Below are 26,153 nucleotides of genomic sequence, written 5' to 3'. Positions count from 1 at the left end.
TGCCAGCAAATGGCGTGTGTGTGAGTGTGGATGAAGTACAACACTCAATGTGGCAAAAGGGGCCCTATTTATAGGGGAAGCCTTGGCTTTAGTTGACCAACCATCCAACTAAGCCGACCAGATCTGGTTGGGTTGACCCGACTTGGGCAGGTCGGTTGACACGACCCTGGTTGGGTCAGTTGCCAACCGTTGTCAGGGTCACAAGCCTCACTTTGGGAGGGCACACCCACATAGCTGTCCCCTCTCTCCACACATGAGATGCAATAAATTCTAACAGCCTCTCTATAACTCTTGTGTGCAAAAGTCTAAAGAAGAAAAGCTGATGAAGATGCAACCATGGATCATCCAGCCCTATGAATACTGGAATCACCTCGGAGAGAGCACCTGACAACCTGGTTCCTTGAAACACAATGCCACCACAAAACAGCAAAGAGATCTGCTTGGCATGGAATTCCCACACCATTGTACAAGAAGTTCACGGAAAGAATGATGAGCTGTAGGATAAGCACTGCCCAATATCCCGTGCTAGTGAACGGTGAACACATCACGTCCAATAATTCTCTACACATCGTGTCCATAGTCTCTACTACACCAAGCAATGAACTTTGAACACATCCTGTCCATAGTCTCTGCTACAGCAAGCAATGAACTTTGAACACATCTAGTTCATAGCTCCAACTGTAAAGCTTACCTTACTTGTGAGATTTCAGTTTATAGGAGCTGTAATCAGCCTGGTCTCCTGCCGACAAGCCCTCTTTGGCTGCAACATGTGGGGTAGTCTGATTTTGAGGAAGAGCTGCCCTCGGGTCTCGCCTGACCTGTCATTCTGTGCCTGTGTTGATGAATTCGTGTCCTTGTCGCTAGATTTGCCCTTGTCCTTAGACTGACAATGCTTTGCTAGGAGACATCTCTTCCCACAGGCATACGACCGACTCTGACCTTTCTTATGCACTATTGAAAGTGCCTGATCACCACCATGAGACTCCTTCAGCTTACCCTTACCTTGGGACAGTAGAACAAATTATCCTCAAGATAAGGGAGCGGATGTCATCAAAATCCAATTGATTTTTCGTGACATGGCATTGCAATGCTCGAGAAATCATACTTGTGTGGAAGCTTTGTGTGGAACCAACTGAGCAGAGGACAAGGTGGCACCCATTGCCAATACCTGGTCATGGATGACCTTGACCTTCATTAAAAATGGCTGCATAGAGCTATTTGTAGAAAAATCAAGGCTCTAGAGCTGACCCTCAACATAATAGAGCTACTTATAGAAAAATCGAGACTGTAGAGCTGTCCGTGCAATGTGAGAGCCTGCATAGAAGAATCTTTTAGCATAGAGACCCTCCAACTTGGACTGCAATTCATAAGCACTGTTTATGGTTTGCACCTCCAAGGAGACCTCCTTTGTAATGGTCCACACTAGCGCCGAGTGCACCTTAGAATCACAGTCCTCCAATCCTGCAAGTCCACAAGGAAAGCCTTCTCCTGATATTGGTCCAATGCTCGTGCTCATAGGACATTTAGTCTTCTTCTCATGGCCCTGAATGATTCCCAGAGACCCTTGTAGACGAATGAAATCTGCACGAGCGTAGTTTGATCTGTCAAGTTTGTCCTCTTTGCTATACATGGGGGTGCCATGCATCAACTCCAAGCACTCTCACACTTGTGCTGAAATTCGTATGAACAACCCTTATGAAAGGGAGGGCGGATGTAAAAAACGAAGGGATAGGCAGGGTGGGTGGGAGGCCGGATAGGGATGTAGGAAAAAGAAGAGGCTGCCACGATGCCCTCTTCACAAAATTCTGAATCCCTTGCTGTCCATGCTTGCACCAGCCTTGTTCAGACAGTTGCCTGCGTCCTGGACTGGCCATGCCCTTAGATTGCCTTCGATAGTGGTTCATCTTTGTCCTGTGCTGTCCTTGCTACATGATCTTGTGCTTTGATGTTACATGTGCAATCACCACACTATCAAAACATGGGCGATGGTTTCTTCCATGTGCAATGCAGTAAGGGAGGGTGGGTTCTATTGGAAGTGACTAATATGGGTTCGGTATGCGAACTTACAAGGTTAGCCAGTAGCAAACTCGGAACTGTTCACACCTCAGCAGCAAACTACGTTGGCCCCAAATGCTCTCCAGAGAGATGACACAAGTTGAGGCAAGATAACTTTGAAAATAGCATGGAAATGCAGTGCCAGCAAATGGTATATGCGCTAATGAAATGGAACGCTTAGAGTGGCAAGAAGGACCCTATTTATAGGGAAATCCCTGGCTTTTGTTGACCAACCAACCGAGTGGGGACCAGCCGACTAACCCGACCAGATATGGTCGGGTTGACCTGACCCTGACCAGAGTCACAAGCTCGCCTTTTACTGACAACTAACCCTGTGGAAAACACAGCGAGAGAGAATTCATTCCTACACCTCACTCTGGGCAGGCACCCTCAAATAGCAGCCCTCTCTCTCCACACGAGATTTAATAAATTCTAACATGTCTTCCTGTGAGACCCACTATAACCTCATGTTCCACACTCGAAATGTTAGAGAAAAGGATTGCTTGCTACATCCAACCCTAACACAGCAGAATAAAGAAAGAGCTTGAGATCTCACATCAAAATTTTTATGCCAACTCGTTCCATGTGCTTGTAGAGAGCACCCTTGAGATATGCAGAGAATATTCACAGATATTCAGCCAAAATAAATCACAAATAGAGGTAATGTCTAAGTACGAATGTATTTAAAACTGTGACAACACCATCAGCAAACATACGCCGAGGTAAGCCACCAAAAACAGGCTCTGTTTGCTGATCCTTCTGCTGTAGACGACTCCTATATATCCCCAATGGACTTCAGTAGCTGCTATAGGTTGAGCACTCCTGCAAAAGTATGCTCTGATGTGCAAGGCTCCCTTTCATGCAGTCGTTATGCTCTCCTACAGGTGATCTGCACCCAGGTCTGCTGTAACTGTCAAGGACTTGTGCTCCTTCAAGAACACTCCATTGATGTGGTACTCCCACTGCTTTTCACTCAGGTTAGTTGATCTGCAGGCTGACTAGACTCCTAGATTCCTTCTGGCTGCTCTGGATGCAGTCCAGTCCAAGGTCTCTGAAGTAATTTTGACCTCCTGCCTGGTGTCCTTGATATGTAGCAGTAAGCCGTTCCAAGCAGGGCTGACTGGCTACAGACCCTCCGACTGGCAGGCTGATCTGGCCAACCAATTCCTCCAATTTGGCAATTTGGCCAACCACAGACTGCTCTTTGCCGACCAGTGTGTTGCTGTTTTCTGCGCCTATAAGTCTTTCCCTTTTGTAGCCTTTGCTGCTGCTCCTGTGGCTGGCCCGGGACCTGCAGTTGCATCTGTTCGAGATCTGTACCTGTGGTTGCACATAATCCTGCTGCTGCTGCTGCCAAACAGGTACTCACTCCCTGAGCCCTTTTCTTGCTGCAGATCTTGTGCCCTCCATTTGGGCTCATGGCTGGGCTCTTTTCAGCTCCACAAGCAGCCCTCAAAGGCAAACTTTGATGGCCCTTTGGGTTGCCCCAAATCAGAATTTCTGTCTTCTGTCCATGTGGTACCCATTGTGCTGCCCATTTGGCAGCCTCGGCCATCCCCCTACTGGTCCATCCACCCACAATGCTATGCATGTGTCAAGCCCCTGAGCTCTCCTCATTTGGGGGCTTACAAGTGGGGCATTGACCCTTATACTTCCAACATGAATATTGTGGGATCTATACTATCTAGCCTTCTCCTTACAAAAACTCACAAAATGAACTAATTCATGTATCCTGCACTTAATTTCTTCCTTTCATTCTCTCAGACTCTCATATGCACAATGATGAGATATTCTCTGTCAGTCAGCCTCACACACTCTCCAAAGCTCCCTCTCTTTCTTCCATGAAGGAAAGGGAGTGAGTGAGAGCAAGAGAGATTGAGAGAGCAGGAAGCTTGGAAGCTGAAGACGTAGTTGCAATAGAATAGAGTGAGAGAGTACAACTCAAAGTGAGAAAGATAAGGTTTTGTCCTAGTGACAAAACCTTAGTAGTCACTAATCATAGTTAGTGAACTAATTTAGGGGGAAAAACCTCTTAAAGAGGGAAAAGTGCCCCTAACTAGCTTATTATATTACATTGGTCACTGCTGAATTATATCTATAATTCTAACACCCCCCTGCAGTGCCAATGTCATGTACAAGGCTGATCAATCACCAAACGGATATAAGTTCAGGGCACTGCGAAATGCCTCAAACTTCTCATGTGGTAGCGCTTTGGTGAAAATATCTGCAACGTTGTCATGTGTGGACACAAAGATCATACTGATCTCTCCTGCATGCAACTTCTCTCTGACGTAGTGATAGTGAACCTCAATGTGCTTCGTGCGAGCATGAAACACTGGATTCTTTGCCACTGCAATGGCACTCTGACTATCAGTGAGAATTGGAGAAGGACCCTCCAAAGACAGATGAAGATCAGCAAATAAACGTCTCAGCCAGACACATTCAACTGTTGCTGTGAAAGCTGCCCTGTACTCAGCTTCACATGATGAGGTAGCCACTGTAGATTGTTTCTTGCTCAGCCATGAAATGCAAGATTTACCCAAAAAGAAACAATTGCCACTAGTGGACTGCCTAGTGTCATAATCACCAGCCCAATCTGAATCACTGTAGGCATGCATCTGCAAGTCACCGCCCCTGGGAAATAGTAAGCCAAAAGACTTGGTGCCCTGCAAATAACGGAAGATGCGCTTAACTGCCTGCCAATGCATAGTTTTGGGGCTGTGCATGTACCTGCTCACCTGAGATACTGCAAACTGAATATCAGGTCTAGTGTTGCAGAGATATATGAGGCATCCAACAGCTTGACTGTAAAGAGTGGCATCAACTGATTCTCCTGCATCATGCATTGTGAGTTTCAGCCCCGACTCCATAGGAGTGGCTATGGGCTTACACTCTTGCATGTTAAATCTGTCCAAGAGTTTCTGAACATACTTGGACTGAGACATAACAGTGCCACGTCTCTCATGAGAGAACTGGATTCCCAAATAAAAGTGAAGCAGCCCCAAATCTGACATGTCAAAGTTGGTCTGCAAATCAGCTTTGAAATCTGCAATTTTTTCTTCATTGGACCCTGTGAGTAGTAAGTCATCGACATAAAGAAGGATGACTAATATTTCCCCCCCATCCATCTTGATGTAGAGGGTGCTCTCAGTAGGACTATTGTGCAGCCCCTTGCTGGTCAAAAAGGCATGTATCTTAGCATACCATGCACGAGGGGCCTGTTTCAGCCCATATAAAGCTTTATTGAGCTTGCATACTTGAAGTGCATTTGCTGTAATTTCAAAGCCCGGAGGTGGTTTGACATACACCTCTTCCAGCAAGTCCCCATTTAAGAAGGCTGTTTTTATGTCCAACTGATGAACATTCCACTCAAAATGTGCAGCCATTGCAATTACTGATCGGATGGTGGTCATCCGGGATGTAGGAGCGAATGTCTCCTCATAATCTATGCCCTTTTTCTGAGCATAGCCCTTAGCAACCAGCCTGGCTTTATATCTGTCAATGGAGCCATCTGGCTTCCGTTTGACTTTAAATACCCATCGTGTGCCAATAGCATGTTTACCTTGTGGCAAGTCCACAACATCCCAAGTCTGATTTTTAGCAATGGACTGCAACTCATCGTGCATGGCATTCATTCAATGCACATTACCTTTTGCCTCTTCAAATGTGGCAGGCTCCTCTTCATCAAGGAGAGTACCTGCATATGCTGATTCCACTGAATTAGCACCTTCCATGTGCCTTGCTGCACTGCGAGTCCTGCCAGGTAACGGAGCATCAAGTTTACTCTCCCTGAGAGTCTGTAACAGCCAGTTTGGGACTGTTTTTGCTGCATGTATGTCTGCAATTTCTTGCTGCACCACCTGTTCCACTGCCTGTGGAGGAGGCAAGACATCCTGTGGCGGAACTGAAGCATTTGAAGGTTGCTGTAAATTCTGATTTGGATCAGAAAAATCAGCAGGGGAATCCAAAGCAATGGGTAGCAACCCTTGAAAGACATCCTCTGAAGATGAAGGCATTTGAAATTCAGCCTGAGTGTGAGCTGAATTTTCAGAAAATATCACATCTCTACTTACAATGACTTTGCGTGTAGCAGGATTGTAGAGACGATACCCCTTGCTTTCTGCACTGTATCCAACAAATATGCATTTGATGGCTTTATCTGACAATTTGTGCCTAAATTCAACTGGCACATGTGCATAGGCAAGGCATCCAAAGACTCGGAAGTGATCCACTGAAGGCTTCCTATCATTCCAGACCTCAAAAGGAGTTTTTGTTTTTAAAGCCTTAGTGGGAGCCCTGTTCAAAATGTAATTGGCACACATCAAACCCTCTAGCCAAAATTTATGAGGCATGTGTTTGCTTTTCAGCATACATCTGTCCATCTCCATGAGGGTTCTATTTTTCCTCTCAGCTTTGCCATTTTGCTGAGGGGTCAGCCTGACTGTGAGCTGATGCACAATACCCTTTTGCTTGAGAAAAGCATCAAATTCTGCAGATAGGTATTCCCCACCTCTATCCGTGCGTAATGTCTGTATCCTGAGTCCGGTTTCATTTTCAACCATGGCTGAAAAGTGTTTAAACACCGTGAATACTTCAGATTTCTTTTTCAGCCCATAAACCCAAGTAAAATTGGAGTAGTCATCAATAAATGTGACAAAGTAGAGATGACCACCCAATGACGGAGTCCTCATGGGACCACAGACATCACTGTGTATAAGCTGCAATTTGCGAACAGCTTTAACTGAACCATCCTTCTTGAAGGGGAATCTATGCATCTTACCTAAAATGCACCTTTCACAGGCATGTGGAGGAGGTAACTCAAGAGGTGGCAATGCATCAACCATTGAAAATTTCTGAAGTGTCATCAAGCTGTTGTAATGCATGTGACCATATCTGGCATGCCATAATTCTGCATTTTGCATGGCAGCTGTAGGGGTAGAAACTGCCAGAGCATGGGCTGCTCTTTTCTCAAAAATATCAAGCTGAAAAAGCCCACGCAGCAGAGTACCAGATAACATTAAGGCATAGTTAGTTTCCCTGTCTCGGACAGCACATTTGTCATCCTCAAAGATGACCTGAAATCCCCCTCTGTTAAGAGTGGACACTGAAAGGAGATTTTTGGTTATGCCAGGCACATATAAGACATGTGAAAGTCTGAAAATTGAGCCATCAATTGCAGTGAGCTCAACTTCTCCTGTGCCACGTACTGAATATGAGGAGTTGTTGGCACAAGTGACTTTCTTACCAACAGGAGGTGGATGCAAGGAAGTAAAAAGACACTTCCTAGAAGTGACGTGCTTGGATGCACCGCTGTCAAAATACCATGTGTTCAGTGTTTCATTAACACTGAAAGCAGATGCATCTGTAGTCAAAGCTGCAAGTCAAAAATGCATATGTATCATCACTGCAAGAGGCTGTACTATCCCGAGCATCTGGAACAGCCAACCTAGAATCTGAAATGCAAGATAAAAAGGCATAATCTTGACCAACAAAGTTGGTTGTAGCATCCCCACTGTCAGATGCACAAGGGGCTGAATCTGAAACAGCCATTCCTGAGCTGTTTTTCTTTTCTTTTGCAATCCTTTTCCTGCATTCTGCTATGTGATGACCTGGCTTTTTGCAGTAGTGACAAAAACCCTTCTTTTTGGGCTTACTTGCATCACTTTTAGCCTTTTGTGAAGGCTGTCCTGACCCACTGGAAGGCTGATTTGCTGCTATATTTGCCTGTCCCTTTGTTTTTTATTTAAATTTTGAGAGCATGGCTTGTTCACCTGCACGTGAAGCCAAATTTTTCCTGGTCTGCTCTTCCTGAAGCAGAAGTCCTATCAACTCATGAAAAGTGAGAGGATTTGCACCCCCCCTCAATGATAAATCCAGCGAAGTGTGAAAGCTGAGATAAGACTCAGGAAGAGAATTCAGAGTGGTTGTAATCATCTCTGAATCAGGAATAATTTCATCTATGTTTAACAATTGCTCTCTGAGATCCTGTAGCTTTGTGAGGTGGACTGACATGGAGTCACCCTCCTCCATATGTGTATTGCTCAACTCTCTTTTTAAGAAAGATACCGTGGCATCATTCCGTGCTGCATACATGCTTTCCAAAATATCCCACGCTGCCCTGGAGGTCTTACACGACCGGATATGCGGAATGATTGATCTTTTCACTGAAAGAGAGATGCATGACAAGGCTAAGGCATCCCGTGAATCCCATCTCTTCTGCTCTGGAGTATTGACTGTAGCTGCACCAACAACTTGTCCTGCAGCTGCACCCTGTGCACGACCTCTTCCACCTCCTTGCTGAGGAGGGGTAGCAGGTGCAATATCTGCTGGTCGGATTTCATCCCCATTGACATAATCCCATAAATTGCGAGAAATCAGAATATTACGTACCATGAAACTCCAGAGGGAGTAGTTGGTACCATCCAACTTGTCTTCCTGTGAAAGACCACCGAACTGGAACTCATTCTGATTTTGATGGGCCATATCTGAGAAAGAGATTGAAGCAGATACAAAGCTGAATTCCCTTACTGGGAATAAAATGCACAACTCCCAAAAACACAGCCAAGCACGGGCTGTATATGCAACTTAGATTTCTGTACTTGAGCTGTCAGAAATCTGTCCAAGCATCAAAAACTCTCCAAAATCTGCCAAAAGTGTTCCAAACACTCCAAGAAAGGCAGTATGTACTGAATACTCCAAAAAATGCTCTCTCAACACAAAAGCCCCAATTTGTGGCTAGAAATTGCAGCCAGAAAGGGGCAAAATTACTAAAAGCCCCAAATCTGCAATTTTTAAACAAAAGCCCCAAATTTCAGACTAGATCTGCAATTTTGCTCCAGATGTAGCTCCAAAACTGCACAATGATTGCAATGTCTGCAATATACAAAATGCCCCAAATTTACTTCAAAACAACTGCACCAAACTATGGTTTTCTGCAAGATGAGCCTGCCCAAGAACACCTGTGGCTGAAGGCAACCGGTGTAGATCTGCAAGTACAGATTGTACGGATGAACAGACTGTTGCCACACGTGTGGTACTGAAGGACCCCACGCAGATCTACTGAATATACAGTACGGAAGTACGAACTGTACGGTAAGTACAGACTGTACGAACTGTACGGTAAGTATGGAATAGACCGTACGGTACTGATGGCGCAGGTACGGTCAAAAAGCGAATCTGTACGGAAGCAGGAGCTGTACGGGACTGTACGGTTAACCGTACAGTCTGGCGACGATGTACGGCTGTGAAGTACGGATCTGTACGGTAACCTTGTACGGTTGTTGCAGCGCAGGTACAGTGCTGTACGGCTGTCTTCATGGGGCTGTACGTCGGCAGTACGGAGGTAGTACGGTGAATTCCGTACAGTCGTACGGACTGTACGGACGAGTTGGAGCAGGGGGAGTACGTTGAGGGAGCAGGGAGCCCGAGGCTCTTGAACCCGCTCTGATACCAAATGAAGGAAAGGGAGTGAGTGAGAGCAAGAGAGATTGAGAGAGCAGGAAGCTTGGAAGCTGAAGACGTAGTTGCAATAGAATAGAGTGAGAGAGTACAACTCAAAGTGAGAAAGATAAGGTTTTGTCCTAGTGACAAAACCTTAGTAGTCACTAACCATAGTTAGTGAACTAACTGCGGTTAGGGGGAAAAACCTCTTAAAGAGGGAAAAGTGCCCCTAACTAGCTTATTATATTACATTGGTCACTGCTGAATTATATCTATAATTCTAACATTCCATGCCTCGGCCCTTTTCTCGCATCGTGCCTTCTCTCTTCACAAAAAAATATTGCCTATCTCTCTAGGTTGTCCCCAACCTGGCAAATGAGCTCACAGCCACCTTTGCTTGCTCAACCAAGAAAATTTTTGGAACCCCAGAGCACAGTCGAATCCAAGATGTGCCTCTTAAGGGGTGTTTTGGGACGCATCTTACCCATAATGGGCATGTAATTCTTTTTTTTTTTTTGAAATTTTAATTTCTGCCTGTTTGTTTGTTTATTTCTTTAGGGAGGGGGGGAGTGGGGGGAGATTAGGAGCGGAGGCCGTGCTTTGCTGTTGGTAATTTGCACTTACGTGGTCAAAGTATTCATACATTCATTGTCTAAACTCCACACTACCGGTCCATTGACATGCTGATGTGCTTAGCCACTCTAGCTCTCCCCCCTCTCTGCATGGCCTCCCCACCACTCCAAGGCCTCTCCATCACTCAAGGCTGTGGTTTCATGCTTGATTTTGATCCATATGCAGCCTCTCATGCTCATTCACGGTCAAGATCTCATTTTATGCCATGAGTTATGAGTCATATTAGATGTAATATATCAGCCCTCAATTGTGTTCAGATTTGTGATATGTACTGAGTGTTAAACTTCTCTAGCCTCAGCCCTCATGGGTCAAGGTGTTTTAAATTTCTATAATGCAGGCTGATCAATGCTGGTTATGTTTCCTATAAGTACATTTACATGTCTTCTAAATCTGTGATAGTTTTAACGACTACTCCCCTTCCCTCCCCTGGGATTTTATTTTTCATTTTCTAGCATAGTTTTATGTCATATGATGACGTATTGTGTATGACATGGCATTTCGGTTCCCGTTCCCCTGTTCCCCCTTCCTGGAACGTTCCTGTTCCGACACTCGAATTTCCGGAACGTTCCCGTTCCCTGGTAACTATGGTGTGTGTGTTGTCCTGGCCCATCCCAATCAGCGACACGTGGCTACCTTCCTACTCAAGGCCCAATGACGTAGAGATCAGCTTCTTCGAGCGTAGAGGTGAGACCAAGAGGGCCCCTTGCAGCCCAAACAGAGAATGATCAAATATTTTTTCCATTTAGTAGACCCTGACCAGAGGTCATAGGACATGAGTCATTTGTCATAGTGTTTACGTATTATGTTTATTTTGTGTTTCATGATCGTCACTCCTTAAAACTTTGATCCTGGTCAAGGCAAGCACTCTGTTCCTTTGGATGCCTAAATTATTGCTGATTCAAGCAAATGCAGATCTATCCTTCATTGGCTGTTATTGTGACAATGACCTTTTTCTTTTAGGCAATCTGTTCAATGTTCTCGATGAACTCTTGGGATTATGAGAGACATTCGATAGATCTTTGTATTGATTGGAATATTTAAAATTCTTGTGTCTTAGGAAGCAAGTGCTTCTATAACAGGGAGTGGTGTATTTGGCAAGCTAAAATTTGAAAGTGGAGTACATAGAGTTCAGGTATAGTCCATGCCTTTCAGAGAATTTCAGTGAAGACATTAGCATGATGAGTTCCAAAGGTGGCTTCATAATTATTGCAGGGGCACGTAGCATGCTAATTGGGTGATCTGGCTTTTCTGCAGCGCGTACCTGTTACTGAGAAGAGTGGGCGTGTCCACACCAGTGCAGCATCTGTTGCCATTCTACCCCAGGCTGATGAGGTGTCACTCATGTCCATGCCTCTTGGTGGTTAACTTGTTAAAAGCTTCCACATTATATTCATCTGCAAACCTGTGTTGCATGTGAAGTGTCTAACATTGTTTTCGATGTGTTTTTGAGTATGTAGATATGTGCGCTTGTGAGAGCATATGTATCAACTAAGATATTAATATAGCTAGCCACTCCATATGAGTGATGCTGTTGGTGGTTGTAACCTTTCGGAGGTTAAAACCTGCACTTTTCAGAGTGTATTGCATCACATTTTTGCGTTTTGTACCATATGGCAGCGATGCTAATTCCACAGTAGTAAACACATAATGTATGTAATAGTATCCTCCTCTTATATCATATTCGAAACAATTGCACCATCAAAGTCTACTTGTGCCAATTTAAGTGCATTTGTGGCACCCTGGGTAAGCTTGTGCTAGTTAGTGGCTCTTGGTATTTGATAGACTTAGGTGCCACAAATAGGCTTAAATATAATCATAGTTATTGTTACCATAATGCTTAAGTCGACATTGCCTGGAGCAGAATTTTCCAATGTAAGACCCAATTATTCAAGGTTTTGCTACATTGTCCACTCCTCTAATTGTCAACGTAACCTTATCTTCAGAAAATCAATGCAAAACTGAAGCTGTTATCCAAGCGCATGACCAGGACCGATAATGTCAAAATGGAGGGTTTGCTTTTAGCCTTTTGATGAGTCTTCAAAGTTGATGTTTGTATGATGTGTTTAGCAAGGATCCGTAAACTATCAATGCAAACAAGTTTCATGGAAATATAAAGTATAGTAAATATAATGATGATGTGAAGGATTCACCATGCACATATGTCGACATGAGTATTGTTAGAAAATAGAGCATGAAAGGACAAGCTCATTTGCATGAAATACCAAGTCAAAACATAAAGCTCTTACATATGAGAAAAGCAAAGCAAAATCTTCACGAAGAACAAAACTGTTTATTCATGAACCGACTAATGACTTGCCTCATCGCTACTGCGCTTGTTGGCCTTACAAGACTTTGCATCAAGAGACTAGAGGTGACAACCTCATGCAACTAGAGGGGACAACCTCATGACTAGCAGCTGCTATCAACAACTCACGTGTCAATGTACAACCATGAATAGATATAGATTATAGTTCACCCCCACAAGCCCTAAAATAATGCTACAATCAATCATTCAATGGGAAATTACCTTTAGCACGGTTCAAAGGGCAAGTGGTGACAGGCCTGGCTTTCCACATTTGAAGCAAAGTCCTCTAGCTCTTCTTCCTCCTATGCAGGAGAATCGGTGCGAGGCTTCTTGGCAAGAGGCCCGGACATCTGCTTGTTGAAGTTAGCCTTTTTAGGCTTATTGGAGTTGCTAGCTCTACAGTCTTTTGGTTGATTTCCTTTTAGGTTTGCCATTTTGCGTGGCCAACAAAGATCGAGTTTCCTTGTGTCCATAGGTATTGTCGTAGATCTTCGCAAAATGGATAGCCTTTCCAAGTGGTTGCAGCTTGTTCCTTTGGTTTTCGTTTTGATAATTTTTAGGTAAATTGTCCATAAAGAACAAGCACAATGTTTGTTGGTTGAAGTCAGGGAACTTTGCAGTAATATCTTTGAAGTACTGGGGATATGACTTCAGGGACTTAACAAAATTTGGTCCAAGTCTTGGGAGGAGAAAGCTTTGCCTTCAACGCTCACCACCATGTGAAAGTCTTCCCTACATCTCAACAAGGGTTGGGTGGATATCTTCAGGATAGTCAATGATGGCAAAGTGGGCCTCCCACGTGTTTAACCAAGTGTGCACATACTCTTGAGTCCTCTATTTCTTCTTGCTTTTGTACGTTTTTGCAGAAATGGAGGGCATACCGCAGTGTTCCTTATGGGCCTCCCGAGTCTATTGTAAAACCAAGAGCTGCTGCTTTGTAGTTTGCATTTGATTTAACAAACTTTGAAGCACATTCGTCGTTTGCATCAATTTGGACCACTTGTAGCTGTGGCGGAGCGGAAGGTCCAGCAGCTTGATTGGGCTGATGAGAAAGAGGAGACAGAAGAAAGAAGGCTTGAAACGACAGTTTTCTCCCTTGAAAGGAGAGTTGGGATTGGTAAATTCATGCGCCACGAATCCTCTAATCCATCCTCTAGCTTGCAATCACACACAAGCAATTGCAATGGGCAACCAAATCATTCGAAGCTCTAGAGTCAAGAAGATAGAGTTCGCTCTAATACCAAATGAAACAGCCCCCGAAGATGGGGATCCAGGATCTCCTCTTTCTCCATAATGACCTACAATCATAGATCAATATTAGAATGCAACTTACATAGATCTAGGGTGTCTTACGTGTCTCAAGCATGAGACTCCCCTTAGTGTACCAAAGGTATTACGTGTCCTAACTATCTTATGGATAGGACACATGACTATAGGTTAACCTAACCTCCATAACACTAGCCTAATTATGTCCATGCGTGGACATAACAACAACCTCCCGTAGGGTGGAGGGTCGGAAGCCTTGACTGGCGTAACGGGGTGGAGCAAGAAATAAAGAAAGGTAAACAAAAGTATTTTGATAAGAAATTTGGTGCAGACCGCGAGGCCTTGAAGGCGAACTAGTCGTGTAATCACATTGGAGAAAGGGCCTTCATGCAGCCACGAGCAGGGTATCGGCACGTCAGCAGTAGCCCTGCGTGACAACCCCATCATTCGTATATTTGGAGATTTGTGGACAAGGAGTTTCATCTTTTTCTAATGGAGAGGGGTCAAGTCGCACCGTTAGTAGGTCTCGAGATGGATTGTGGACAGTGGTGCTTCTAGGCACATGACACATTCCCAAGAAGAGATCAAGGCAGTCAGCATTGGTAATAATTCCGTTGTACCATACCAATTGAAGGTGAGGATAGATTGAAAATGATTTCGGATGGAAAAGGGGGGAAGTATGTTCCGGCTCTTGGTTACCACCTGTTGTCAGTGTAGGCTATCTCATGGGCTATCCTTAGATGCCAATTATACCTTGGTATGAGCCTTGTAGGCCTAGTTATAGTCAGTCAGGACTATTGGTACAGTTAGTTTATGTACCATCTAGGTCAATTAGGACACTTAGTCTAGTTAGGGCAGTTAGCCCTAGGGTTTTGTTATGTTGGCTCTCCCTTGAGCCTCCACACTTCAGTTTTGCAGCAATCTATTACAGCATCTCGTTTTTCTCCGTTGTGCTTCTATTTTTTAGCTTCCATTGCTTCCAACACCCAACAGTGGCAGTCCACCAGTGGCACAGTTAGGATTGTGATCATTCTTTGGAGGTTTTCTCAGCAGTATGTGTAGAGTTTTTCTTACATACTCATGTGCAGTCTATTCTCTCGCTAGTCGCAGTCTGTTGTCTCTCTCTGTTCGCAGATCTGCTCTCTATCCCTGTTCCTATATTCGGTTGCACTTTGACAAAATGCGTGTGCTGTCTGAATTGCACTCTGTTGCGCAGATGTACAGAGCAGACTGTTGTAGAAGTTTCGTGGAAATATGCAGGCGGTTGGCGTAGGAATTGATGGCCTGTGTCAGTTGGCGGACTGCTTGTGAACTGTCATTTGTGTGGGCAGCTGGTCACATTTGGTGGGTTGACATGGCCCTTTGTTACTGGTCTTTTGATTTGGCTGGTTGATTTGGCCCTTTTTGAATTGGTTGCCTATGTTTGAATGGCCTATCCTTGTGTGATGGTTGGTTCTCTACAGATGTTTGGCCCATGGGGGTGCTGGAATATGTGTCTTTGTGGCCCAAAGCCTTTTGTGGTAAAGAAATAGAGAGGCGTTGAAAGGCTCCTTGCGCGCTTATAACAATGTGGGGTTGGGGGCTTGAATGGTCCCATATACGATCGTGCAAACAGACAGTACTTGGATATAAGGGCAAATAGAACCCTCCTCAATTATCTCATCGGCTCTTTTTGGGATATTGAGGAGGCTGCTGTGTGGCTAGGAGGCGGGGGAGTGGGACCCCCCTGTACTTGGCACACCTAGTGACACTTTGCAGCTCAACAAACATATCATGCACATAAATGATCATGATCAAATCCCCTTGGCCTCCCTTGACATAGAGGTTGCTTTAGTTGGATTGCTCTTCAAACCCCTGGCCGGTTAAATAAGTGTGTATTTTGTTGTTCCAAGCCCATGGAGCTTGTTTTAGACCATACAATGCTTCACACAACCTACGCACTTTATATTCGTGTCTAGGCATCACAAATCCAATGGGCTGACTCACATAGACTTTCTCATGCAAGTCCCCATAAGAAAAGTGGTCTTCATTTCCAAGTGATGCACTTTTCAACCGAACTGAGCGGCTAATGCTACAACACACTTGCTGCTTGTCACCTTGGAAGTGGGGGTAGAGGTCTCATCATATCTATCCCCTTTTGTTGGGAATAGCCTTTAGCAACTAGCCTTGCCTTGTACCTATCAATGGTACCATCAGACTTTCTTTGCACCTTGTAAACCCACTTTGTTTCAATAGCCTTTTGGCCTATAGGCAATGCCACTGGATTCTTTGTGTTGTTTTTATGAATTGAATCCTATTCAGCCTGCATGGCTCTCATCCAATGCTCACTCTCTTGAGCATCTCTAAAGCTATCAGGTTCGTCCTCATCACATAAGTTGCTCATCCAAGCAACATCAATCCGAGCGGCATCAATCCAGGCAGCAATCACAAAATATGCATTACTACAACTTCTAGAACCAGCCTTTGTCGTGGTAGTGAGAGAAGCTGTAAGCTTACTCTCATGAAGTGTTTGCATCAGCCATCTAGGGACCGATCTAGCTTCCTGCGTTGCTGTTCTTTGCTCCCTATGCTTTGTTCCACGTCATCCCCAAGAAATTGGGCTGATCATTGCCCTCCGCAGCATCCACAAAATATGCATTACTAGAAATTCTAGAACCGGTGCTTATTGTGGTAGCAAGAGCATCTGTAAGCGTACTCTCTTGGAGAGTTTGAGTCAGCCACCTAGGGACTGATCTAGCTTCCCGAGTTTCTCTTCTCTCTCCTTATGGTTTGTTCCACATCATCCTCAATATTGGGCTGATCATTGACTTGATTGTAATTTCTATGCATCCACATGCTGCTGTTCATGCTGCATTTGCTGATTTTCCATTGGCCATTCTGAACTGCTGTCCAATATCAACTGGGAGCAACTCATCAAACACATCATGTGAACCCATTTGCAGCTGTCCAAACTCAGTCATGGACTGATCTGAGTTTTCAGCGAACACCACATCTCTATTCACAAACAATCTTTGTGTCAAAGCATTGTGGAGGCTGTAACCTTTACTCTCATTGCTATAGCTGAAAAAAATTTCAATTGACAGCTTTATCATCCAATTTCTGTCTGATTTGCTGAGTCACATGTGCATAGGCTAAGCAACGAAACACTCTAGTTTGGGTTTGCTGCATACCATGCCTCAAAAGGCATGATGGTCTTTAAAGCTTTTGTGGGTCATCTATTTAGAGCATGTGCAGCACACATGATTGCCTCCATCCTGAACTTGTGTGGCAACACCTCCCATCCCCTTTCATCATGCATCTGGCCATTTCCATCAGAGACCTTTTCTTTTTTTGAGTAACCTCATTTTGCCGAGGTATGTATGGCACTGTACATTGATGCTTGATCCCGTTTTCATCAAGTTGCTTGAAAAGCATCAAACATATATCCCTTCCTCAATCTGTATGGAGGTTGACACTTTGCAACGTGTTTCATTTCAACCCTTGCAACAAAATGCTGAAAGCACATAAATACCTCAGATTTTACTTCTAAAGGATACACCCAAGAAAATCAGGAGTGATGCTTCCGAGTGATGTGGTCCCCATGGGACCGCACACATCACTGTGTATAAGCTGCAATTTCTTGTCAGCTCTGACTGGTCCATCCATAGGGGAAGCATTCCAATGCATTTTTCCCAGAATGCATCCCTCACATACATGTCTGGGAGGTGATTCTAGCAAAGCCATATCAGGACCATCTTTTCTTTGTGCAATAGCTGTAAACTTGCCTATAGATTATATGCCCAAATCTAGCATGCCATAACTTTGCATCTGTCACGAGAGGAGTAGAGATGGTTGCTAAACAAGCACTGTGCTTGTTGCTGTCAAATCTGTCTAGCTGGTATAACCCCTGGTACAAATTTTATAGTGACCATATGATAATCCTTTTCTCAGTCCCTCACTGTGCACTTGTCATCCTCAAAGGTGACAGCATAATCTCTTTTCTCAATAGAGAAACTGAAAGAATAGTCTTCTTAGTCCAAGTACGTCTAGAAGGCACAAATCAGTTCCATCAACTGATGATCGCATCATCTTCCCAACTCGTCTGAGAGGATAAGAAGACTTGTTGGCAGAGGACACCTTCTTGTCCACTGAAGCAGGCTGCAAATCTGCAAACAACTCTGTCTAAGAGGTAATGTGTCTGGATTCACCATTTTCACAGTACCAAATAGGTTCTGAAATTTCAGCCACACTTAGTGATGGAACTTCCTGTCTGGTATTATAACTGCACAAAGAAAAGCCCATTCTTTAGCCACAAAGTTGGCTGAAGCATCATCCTTGTTCGCATGGGAATGACTAGAATCTGTAACCAAAGTGCCAGACTCTCCCTACTACTCCTTTGCAATTGTTTTTCTGCATTCACTCATGAAGACCAAGACTTTTTGCAATAATGGCATTCACCCTTCTTCTTGGGCTTGCCTGCATTTTCTGATTTTTTAATTTGATGACTAAGTTGAATCAGACCTGCAAGAAGTTTCCCCTTGCCTTTGCCACTAAGGGCTTGATCCACTCCATGTGAACCTGTATTTTTTTGTGTCTGCTCTACCTGAACAACCATCCTGCTACTTTTGGAATGTGAGTGGGTTGTGATTACCCCTCATAGACAGGTTGAGTGACTGCGACAATTTGGGCTTGTTGCCCACCACCTCATCCAGCACCTCCTTGCGCTGGATTCTGAACTTTGTCTCCTGGATGAGTCTCGTACCCTTTGATAGAACTCCACAAGCTGTTGGTCACAAGTACGTTTTTAACATAAAGCTCAGCAAAGAGTAGTTGGTGCCAAAATTCCAAAAACGTTATTTTGCATTTAGGACCATCTCAAAAGAATGCAAAATAATCTGCAAGCCCCCCCAAAAAATAAGCCCTAGAACCTGCCTACAAATTTTGCAAGTGTACAGCTTGACTTGCAAATTATCAACAAGACTCTTTGCTGTAAAAGCCCCAAAATGCTAACCCAGTTTGAGTCTAGATGTATGCAAAATGACCCAAATCTACAAAAGTGATGCAATGAACCCCAAATGGCTGGCTGATCGAATTGACTTTACTGCAAATTGAGCGCAAATGTTTGCCAGCAAAGCTGATTGCCAATACCTGCAAATGACATCCCATGGCACGAAGGCCTACAATGAAGAAATCGTAATGCAAAAGCCTCAAATTTTCAATGGGAGTTTCAATCCAAATTTGTGCAAATCTGCAACCCTAGCACTGAATGCTTTCAAGTAAGCAATTAGAAAAATCCCTTAATTTTAAGGTGGGACTCTAGATGCGAAAATAAGCATGGGTGGAAGTAGTGTTTTGGTTGGTAGGTTCAAAGTAGATGTACGACTATTGAGCGGATTTTGAAGCAGGCGAATGATTGTAGAAGCACGGGCTGCCCTATCACTGCTGGTATTGCGATAATTCTTTCTATCTTAAGTGGTGCATTGCCTTATCAACTAGATTTAGATGCTCATCTAAAATGAAATCGTTTAGTCTTCACAAGCAATTGTAACTTGAAGGAAGAGATTTTGGACTACTTTTTGATTAGCTCTCCTTTAGTGCTAGCCTTCGTCATGGCTGAGTCTGCCCTTCACCTCTGGAGTGCTGACAGAAACTCAGTACAAAGGCTGTATGTATGAGAGCATATGTTTATAATATGGTCTACGGCCACTGTTGGGCGTTGATGATGTCAGTGAGAATGTCATAATAGCTAGTCCCTGCTATGCGTGATGGAGTTTATGGTTTTCAACCTTATGAGTGACTATCATGAGATTGAAACTGCACTACGTTGTGTTTTTAGAGGACGTGTTTGGGCATGTTCCTGGATTCATCTAGATATAGGCGTATGATTGCAGAAGCACAGATTTTGTAGGGAGCAAATCTCGTATAGCCATACGGCCTCTGGAGAAAATGTTGAATGGAGTGAAGACACATTGGCATTGACGGTAGTGGAAGGACGTTTGTAGATGATGAGCAATGCATTGGCGTGCTTCGAGCGTGTGCTTGGAGCGGATGATGAGCCAAGAGGCAGCACATGTGCTGGCTTGTGAGGAGTTCTTTATGTTATTATTTCCATACTTGGGCAGATAGCAGATTCCAGGGAAACTATCCCAAGGAAACTATCCCAAATTTTACTGTAAGGATTCCCTATGAGGGCCATTTCATCACTCTGACGGCGAGGCCATTGGGTAGTCTTCGTCTGTGTATTTTGTCCCAACTCCGCCCAAATGGTTTACATCAACAACTACAAAGCCACTCGTGCCCTTACTGCATCTCACAATGGGCCAGCTCTAGACTCCAGTCTTCACCTTCTCACCCATCAAGCTTTTTCCTTGAAAGAAAGATGTTTGCTTTAAGACCTTCTCATTTGAAGTAGGACTAGCTTGAATTCAAAGGGGAGTAGGGCTTTGATACCAATTTATAAGGTTTTGGGATAGAGTAGAACAAAACAGTTGTGGGATAGAGGAAGATGGAGAGTTGAGTAGAACAAAACATAGAGGGCTTTGATACCAATTTATAAGGTTTTAGGATAGAGGAAGACAAAGAATGGAGTAGAACAAAATAGTTGTGGATGGTGCAAGAAACCTGAAGTGCTATTATGAAGTGTTAAAAGGCTTAAACATACAACTCTAAAACAAGTTTTTTCTGTCTCTCCTATTGTTTGTGACCCCCCGTCTTAGGCAAAGTAGAATGGGTAGTCTTTCTTATGTTCACCAAGTTAGCAAAGCACACTCCCAATTGCATACTCAGCCTCCTTTTCTCCCAAGGCTACCTTCCTCCCTTTCTCACTTGTCCTTTGTTAAGTTAGTTGAGGTGATGGGAAGCACATGGAGTCCATACTAGAGTGGAATCCTTCTCCTCCATGAAAGGACCATGACTGTGTAGTTCAAGGCACTATCAGCTGTTGCGATTCAGTACTGGCTATTGCTCTAAGCTAGCTAGTGAGAACACATTTTCCAAGGATATGTTTGTATTTTGCATTGAAGTGTTAACCATGTGCTTAGGTCGTGGTTAATGATGAATCTTGGGATTTTCTCTCCCGCTGTGCCTATTTGCGACCCCTGGCTAGCAAAGGGTATATCCTAAAATAGTCTCATTGAACTTATACTAAACTTTGGCTTTCTTAAGTGTTGGGGCCTGAAGCTGGTGCTTGGACATTTCAATTGTGATGAATGAGTTAGTATGTAAACATGAACAGAGCAAAGAGTCTGACCAGCTGTAGCAAAACATGTCCCTAGAGAATTCACGTGATAAGATAGATGAGTGCATTTCCTCTAAGACCAGCAGTCGGTACTTTGAATCTCGCACCAAATAAATTCTGTCCTTGCACCACAACGCCGCCCTCTAGAGACGGTCGTCGCGGGACTTCTATCAGCACTTAGCGTCGCCAAACCAGCGACCGTCGAGCATACAGAACTACGCCGTATTCCCGCGTGAAGGCTTCTCTCAGCGTGTCCTGCGTGGAGATCTTTGTTGAGGTCATTGGTCTTCTCCGTATGCCGCTCTACCACGGAAAAGTTGTTGGTTGACAGACTACGCTTCCCTGAGCATAACTTGCATAGATAGTCCTTCAAACACCCTTAGCATCCTGCGTGATCACAAGAACCCCGTTGGCTCTTCGTATCACAATAGTGTGGAAGTGTCGATTCTTTTTCCCACAGCTAACAGCAATACTTTGTCTGCATCAAGCAAAGAGGGGCATTCGAAGACCAAGGCCACTGGACTCTTTGTCTCATGACCTCGCTCTAATTAGCTGGCTTTAGAATTCCCGCTAGCCCTTACTATTGGCGCTTCTTGAAGGCAGCCAAATTAAAGCTTCGACAGGTGCCATGATCTTCTAATCACCAATCACCCAGGGGCTTCACGTCCACAAATCCTCTTGGATCGTCACAGTTTGAGGAAGCTGTGAAACCATGGTTTGATACCAATGTAACCTTCTTACACGCCAACGTCAAAATCTTGCGCTCACTATGCTCTCTCATACTCTCTCTCATTCCCTCACTCTGCAAACAGCTAGGGCCCATGACAACATGTCGGGCTGGACCCCCCCCAAGGTACTTTATTACTTGAAAGAAAACTGAGTACAAGAGTTCAGCGTGAAGCTGCTCATACAAAATCCAAAACGTGAATGAAATTACATGAGCTCTTAGGCTCTCTTTCTTTGCAACAAGCCACTTGTCAAATTCTACATTACTTTCCTAATTACATGCCACTAAGCGCTACGGAGCCTAACAAGCATCTAGGAGGCTATTCGCGTGACCAAGTGCTTCGAAGACTCTAGAGTTACCCTTAGTGGCATGTAATTAGGAAAGTAATGTAGAATTTGACAAGTGGCTTGTTGCCAAGAAAGAGAGCCTAAGAGCTCATGTAATTTCATTCACGTTTTGGATTTTGTATGAGCAGCTTCACGCTGAACTCTTGTACTCAGTTTTCTTTCAAGTAGTAAAGTACCTTCGGGGGGGTCCAGCCCAACATGTTGTCCTGGGCCCTAGCTGTTTGCAAAGTGAGGGAATGAGAGAGAGTATGAGAGAGCATAGTGAGCGCAGGATTTTGACGTTGGCGTGTAAGAAGGTTACATTTTATAATTAGGCCTGCAGTTGCATTGGAGCTGGATATCTGAATTGTTATAAATCTATCACTATAAGGGTAGCCTATTCTGGATGCAGGTGAAATAGTCCCACAAGCTCGATCAAAAACTCTATCAAAGTGAAGGTTCTTCTTTACGGATGTGGAACTCTACACTTGAGCTCCATAGGAGCTCTATTCTAGCTAGCTATTGCATGGCTTTGTATTTCATAAAGTTTTTAGATAATAACAGCATGATATGGTTGCACCGTTTGGCATAAAAGCCAGATATTTATCAGGGAAGCCGTAAAGGACAAGCAAAAAGGTAGTGTATCAGTTTCATAAACGATTTAAACAGGGGGAAATGCCAAGAAAGCAAGAATGCTCTTACCCTGATGACTTAAGGATGCTGGACACTGGTCAGAGTGCTGTGCTCAAAGCCCAACTTTCCTGTTTTTAATGCAGCTTCCAGGAATTTCATGACTGCAGCGGGAGGTGTCAAGCTTGTCTTGCCCTCAGCATCCACTTTCTGGGGATATGAGTACTGTTTTTTTGTCTGTATTTGGGGTGGGCGAGGGGGAGGTCTGGCTCTATTGCATTGCTGCGCTAAAGTTTTGTTCCTGTTTCGGGCTGTTGCTACACATTTATAGTCATCCCTTTGTGTGTTCATATTTGAGTTGTGTCTATGGCAAAAGGTCCAGCACTGTGCATTAACTGGCTACTTTGGAAAGAGGGTTTTTGCCTTGTAAACGTCTTCACAGAGAGAAGATCTATGTATATAGCTGGTAGAGAAATTTAGAGCTCAAGTTGGTCACCGGTACCTCCACTAGTCCTTCGGACAAATCAGCAGCTTCACAGCTATCCTACAGTTGTAGTCATGCAAACTTTTTGCAGATAGAGGTAATTGCCAAAGAGGCTTCACATGGTCTTACCTTTGTCGTGTGCGTCCCCACAGTGATCTAGGCAGCATAGTGAGTCCACAAGCTAGCCTGTTGACTAATTTCAATGCTTCTGTGGTGTGTGTTTCTCCCTGTACTTTGCACCACCAGTAGCTGACAAGTCAAATTGCAAACTGAGTTGGTGTGAATTTATGCAGCATATAGAGCTTCACGTGGTGAGTACCTACAAACCACATTGAATCATCTGCTTCTATGTGGTGAGCTTCTTCCTCTTCCATATGTCGTGGTTTGGGAGCGGACGTCATTTCGTATTCTCACATTTTCCATACCACTGCACATCCGGTGTTATTTTCCTGAACACAACCCCCCCCCCCCCCCCCCCCCCCCCCCGCGCCCCAAAAAAAAAAAAAAAAAACCTTGTATGTCCCTTACAGTGGTACTACCACCTTGTGTTAGGGAAGGTGCTTGCAATTATTAGATTTGTGGTATGAACATATTTTTTAGCTTATGGTAAGTTTCATGCATGCAATCACATTCAAGAATGTTGATCAGCTCCATAACAAGTTTGTTCCGTCGAGAAGAACATCTTCCAAGTAACTTTTTCTCATCTTAGGATCGCAGGGTTCATCTCTTTGGGTATTATGGTATTCTACTATTTTCTTGACACAGGTAGATGTGCAAATACGTAATGAGGACCTACGGATTGACACATACCGATCAACAGGAGCAGGGGGCCAGAGTGTGAACACTACCAGCAGTGCCGTGCGAATCACACACATTCCAAGTGGAATAGTAGTAGCAATTCAAGATGAACGCTCTCAACATCAGGTTATATAGACTGTCTCTATTACTGGACTTGTCAATGATATTTAGTGTGTGTGGCTTCCTGCATTCTTTAGAGTTCAAGTACCCGAAGCGTCCTTTGAGTGATGCTGTATTTCCATTAGTGCTGTTCTTTCTGTCGTTATACTGCTAATGCAAATGGGGTGGACTGCTTCCAGAATAAGGCCAAGGCAATGGCTGTCTTACGGGCCAGGCTTTATGAGTCAGAGCGGAGGAGAATAATTGCTAGTCGCTCTGAATTGCGGCAGCTCCAGGTTGTGTTCTTTTAAATGGACATAAATGTGCTTTGAATTCTACATGTTAGTGGCTAAAGTGCCTGTACTGTTGGTTTTTATATAAGTATGTTGAAGCTGTTTGAGCTCCAATTTTTTGTTGAGATCCCTTCTGAATGTCCATCTAAATTTGTGCTGTTTTCTGCTATTTTTGTAAACTTGATAATCTTTCTTTCTTTCTTTCTTTCTCTTCTTGAGGGTGGTTACCATGTAAGCATTATACAGGGAGTTCTAAAATTTAGGTCAAATGTGTATGTAGAGCTTCCTTTATTCTTGTGAGGGACTCAAGTAAATCAAATTAACTGGCTAATGTATTTATTCACATCTCTGCTGCTAGGTTGGGAGTGGAGATAGGTCTGAGCGGATTCGAACCTACAATTTCCCGCAGGGACGAGTGACTGATCATCGAGTTGGCATCACCACCTATTCACTTGAGCAGTTCATAGATGGAGAAGGACTCGATATATTTATAGATGCTCTGTCAACAAAGGAGGAGGTAAATGCACTGGCATCATTGACAGTTGACAGTGGAGATAAGGATTGTGGTTACCATAGTTACTGACCAAGGGTATGGTTCTTGATACACTCTGTTGAGCTATGTTGGTAGTTGCTTGAGTATGCTTCAGCTCAGAACTGCTACAGTGATCCCTCGTTGCTTGGGTGTTTTTAGGCTATCCTTACTTGCAGTCCTAGTACTAAGTTCTAGTTCTATCTAACCTTTTTTTCAGAAGTGTAGTAGAGGCTTTTACAGAACGCATAGAATAGCTTGAAACAACAAATCAGTTATTTTCCACAGCTTGGTGACCCAGCCAAGATGATACAAAGGCTGAGGCAAGTCTTTTTTGGGTCAATCAATTCTGGCCATTGTTTCTCTTCTTTTCAAAAAGTGTAGTGCATGCTTTAGAGAAAGCATAAATAGCTTGAAATAATACATACTCATCACATTGATTTTCACAGCTTGGTGACCCAGCCAAGATGATAGACGGGCTAGGGAGAGGATTTTTTATGTAAATCTAAAGATTTTTGGAGATATCAGTAATCAAATTCAAAATTTTAAATATAAGTACTGAAAGTTATTCTGGATTGGTTATCTATTCTGGGCAGCAGTTTACTTGTATGAATTCCTCAACCTTTGGTAATTATTCTTGAGATCATTGGTCACAAACTGCCCACCTTGAAGGCAAGTGATTGGCTTGAGGCATGGAGAGAGATGGGAGAGCATCCACAAGCAGACATGAAGAGGCTGTTGAAGGAAGCACAGCTTGCAAAACTCGCATATAAATTGCAGAACTTGTCCCCTCAATGGAGAGAGAATTTAAAGACTTGTTTCTTGCATTTCTCAATTTAACGATTTTTAAAAATAGACTAGATGCTCAGCTTTGGGATATATGGTGCAAGAATAAGTGCCATGTGCCTTTTTCCTTTTAAAATGCAATACTTGAAGGGACAATGACGTGGAAATGATGATGATGAAGGTGATCATTTCTTTGCATGTAAGATGAGTGGTGACTCATGGTGGTTTCTAGTATGGCAGCAAAGGTTTTGGTGGCTTCTATTAATTTGAGAGGCCACAAGTTGCGTCCTTTTTAGGCGGGAGCTTGCGTAGGTGTAGCAAGGGTTTGATATGAGTCGACCGTAGCAAAATGGTAGATATTATAGGCAGTTACTCTTAGATAGTCTCTTGTTGAGTCTTACCTTTTTGAGGGTGTCTCTTGTTGTGTGTCCATCTTCGAGTAATACGAGTTTATGTCATGGAGGGGAAAAAGGGAGGAACTAGGTTGCGGTAGGCACCTTTTCGTCATGGCTCTAACTCCAAATCGGACTTGAATCCTCACTATTATCCAATTGGGGTTTGAGTAG

General features: G+C 43.9%; 1 protein-coding gene across 3 annotated transcripts in view; it reads left to right on the top strand.

Annotated features, from left to right (window-relative positions):
- LOC147885525 (Peptide chain release factor 1) overlaps window positions 1-25,583 on the top strand; it is a 67,409-nt gene extending 41,826 nt beyond the window's left edge. For all 3 annotated transcript variants that reach the window (XM_087396372.1, XM_087396371.1, XM_087396373.1), the window contains exons 7-11: window positions 11,186-11,260; window positions 11,383-11,460; window positions 23,848-24,006; window positions 24,180-24,275; window positions 24,631-25,583. In XM_087396372.1, the coding sequence (XP_087252498.1) occupies window positions 11,186-11,260; window positions 11,383-11,460; window positions 23,848-24,006; window positions 24,180-24,275; window positions 24,631-24,855 (633 nt within the window). In that variant the 3' untranslated portion in view covers window positions 24,856-25,583. The remainder of the gene's footprint in view (window positions 1-11,185; window positions 11,261-11,382; window positions 11,461-23,847; window positions 24,007-24,179; window positions 24,276-24,630) is intronic.
- Window positions 25,584-26,153: the final 570 nt, after the last annotated feature.

The sequence above is a fragment of the Dipteris shenzhenensis genome, chromosome 25 (assembly GCF_047967505.1).
Source record: "Dipteris shenzhenensis isolate YYH24624 ecotype China chromosome 25, Dip_SZ_1.0, whole genome shotgun sequence".
NCBI classification, from domain to species: Eukaryota; Viridiplantae; Streptophyta; class Polypodiopsida; order Gleicheniales; family Dipteridaceae; genus Dipteris; species Dipteris shenzhenensis.
This window is presented reverse-complemented; position numbering and strand designations above follow the sequence as displayed.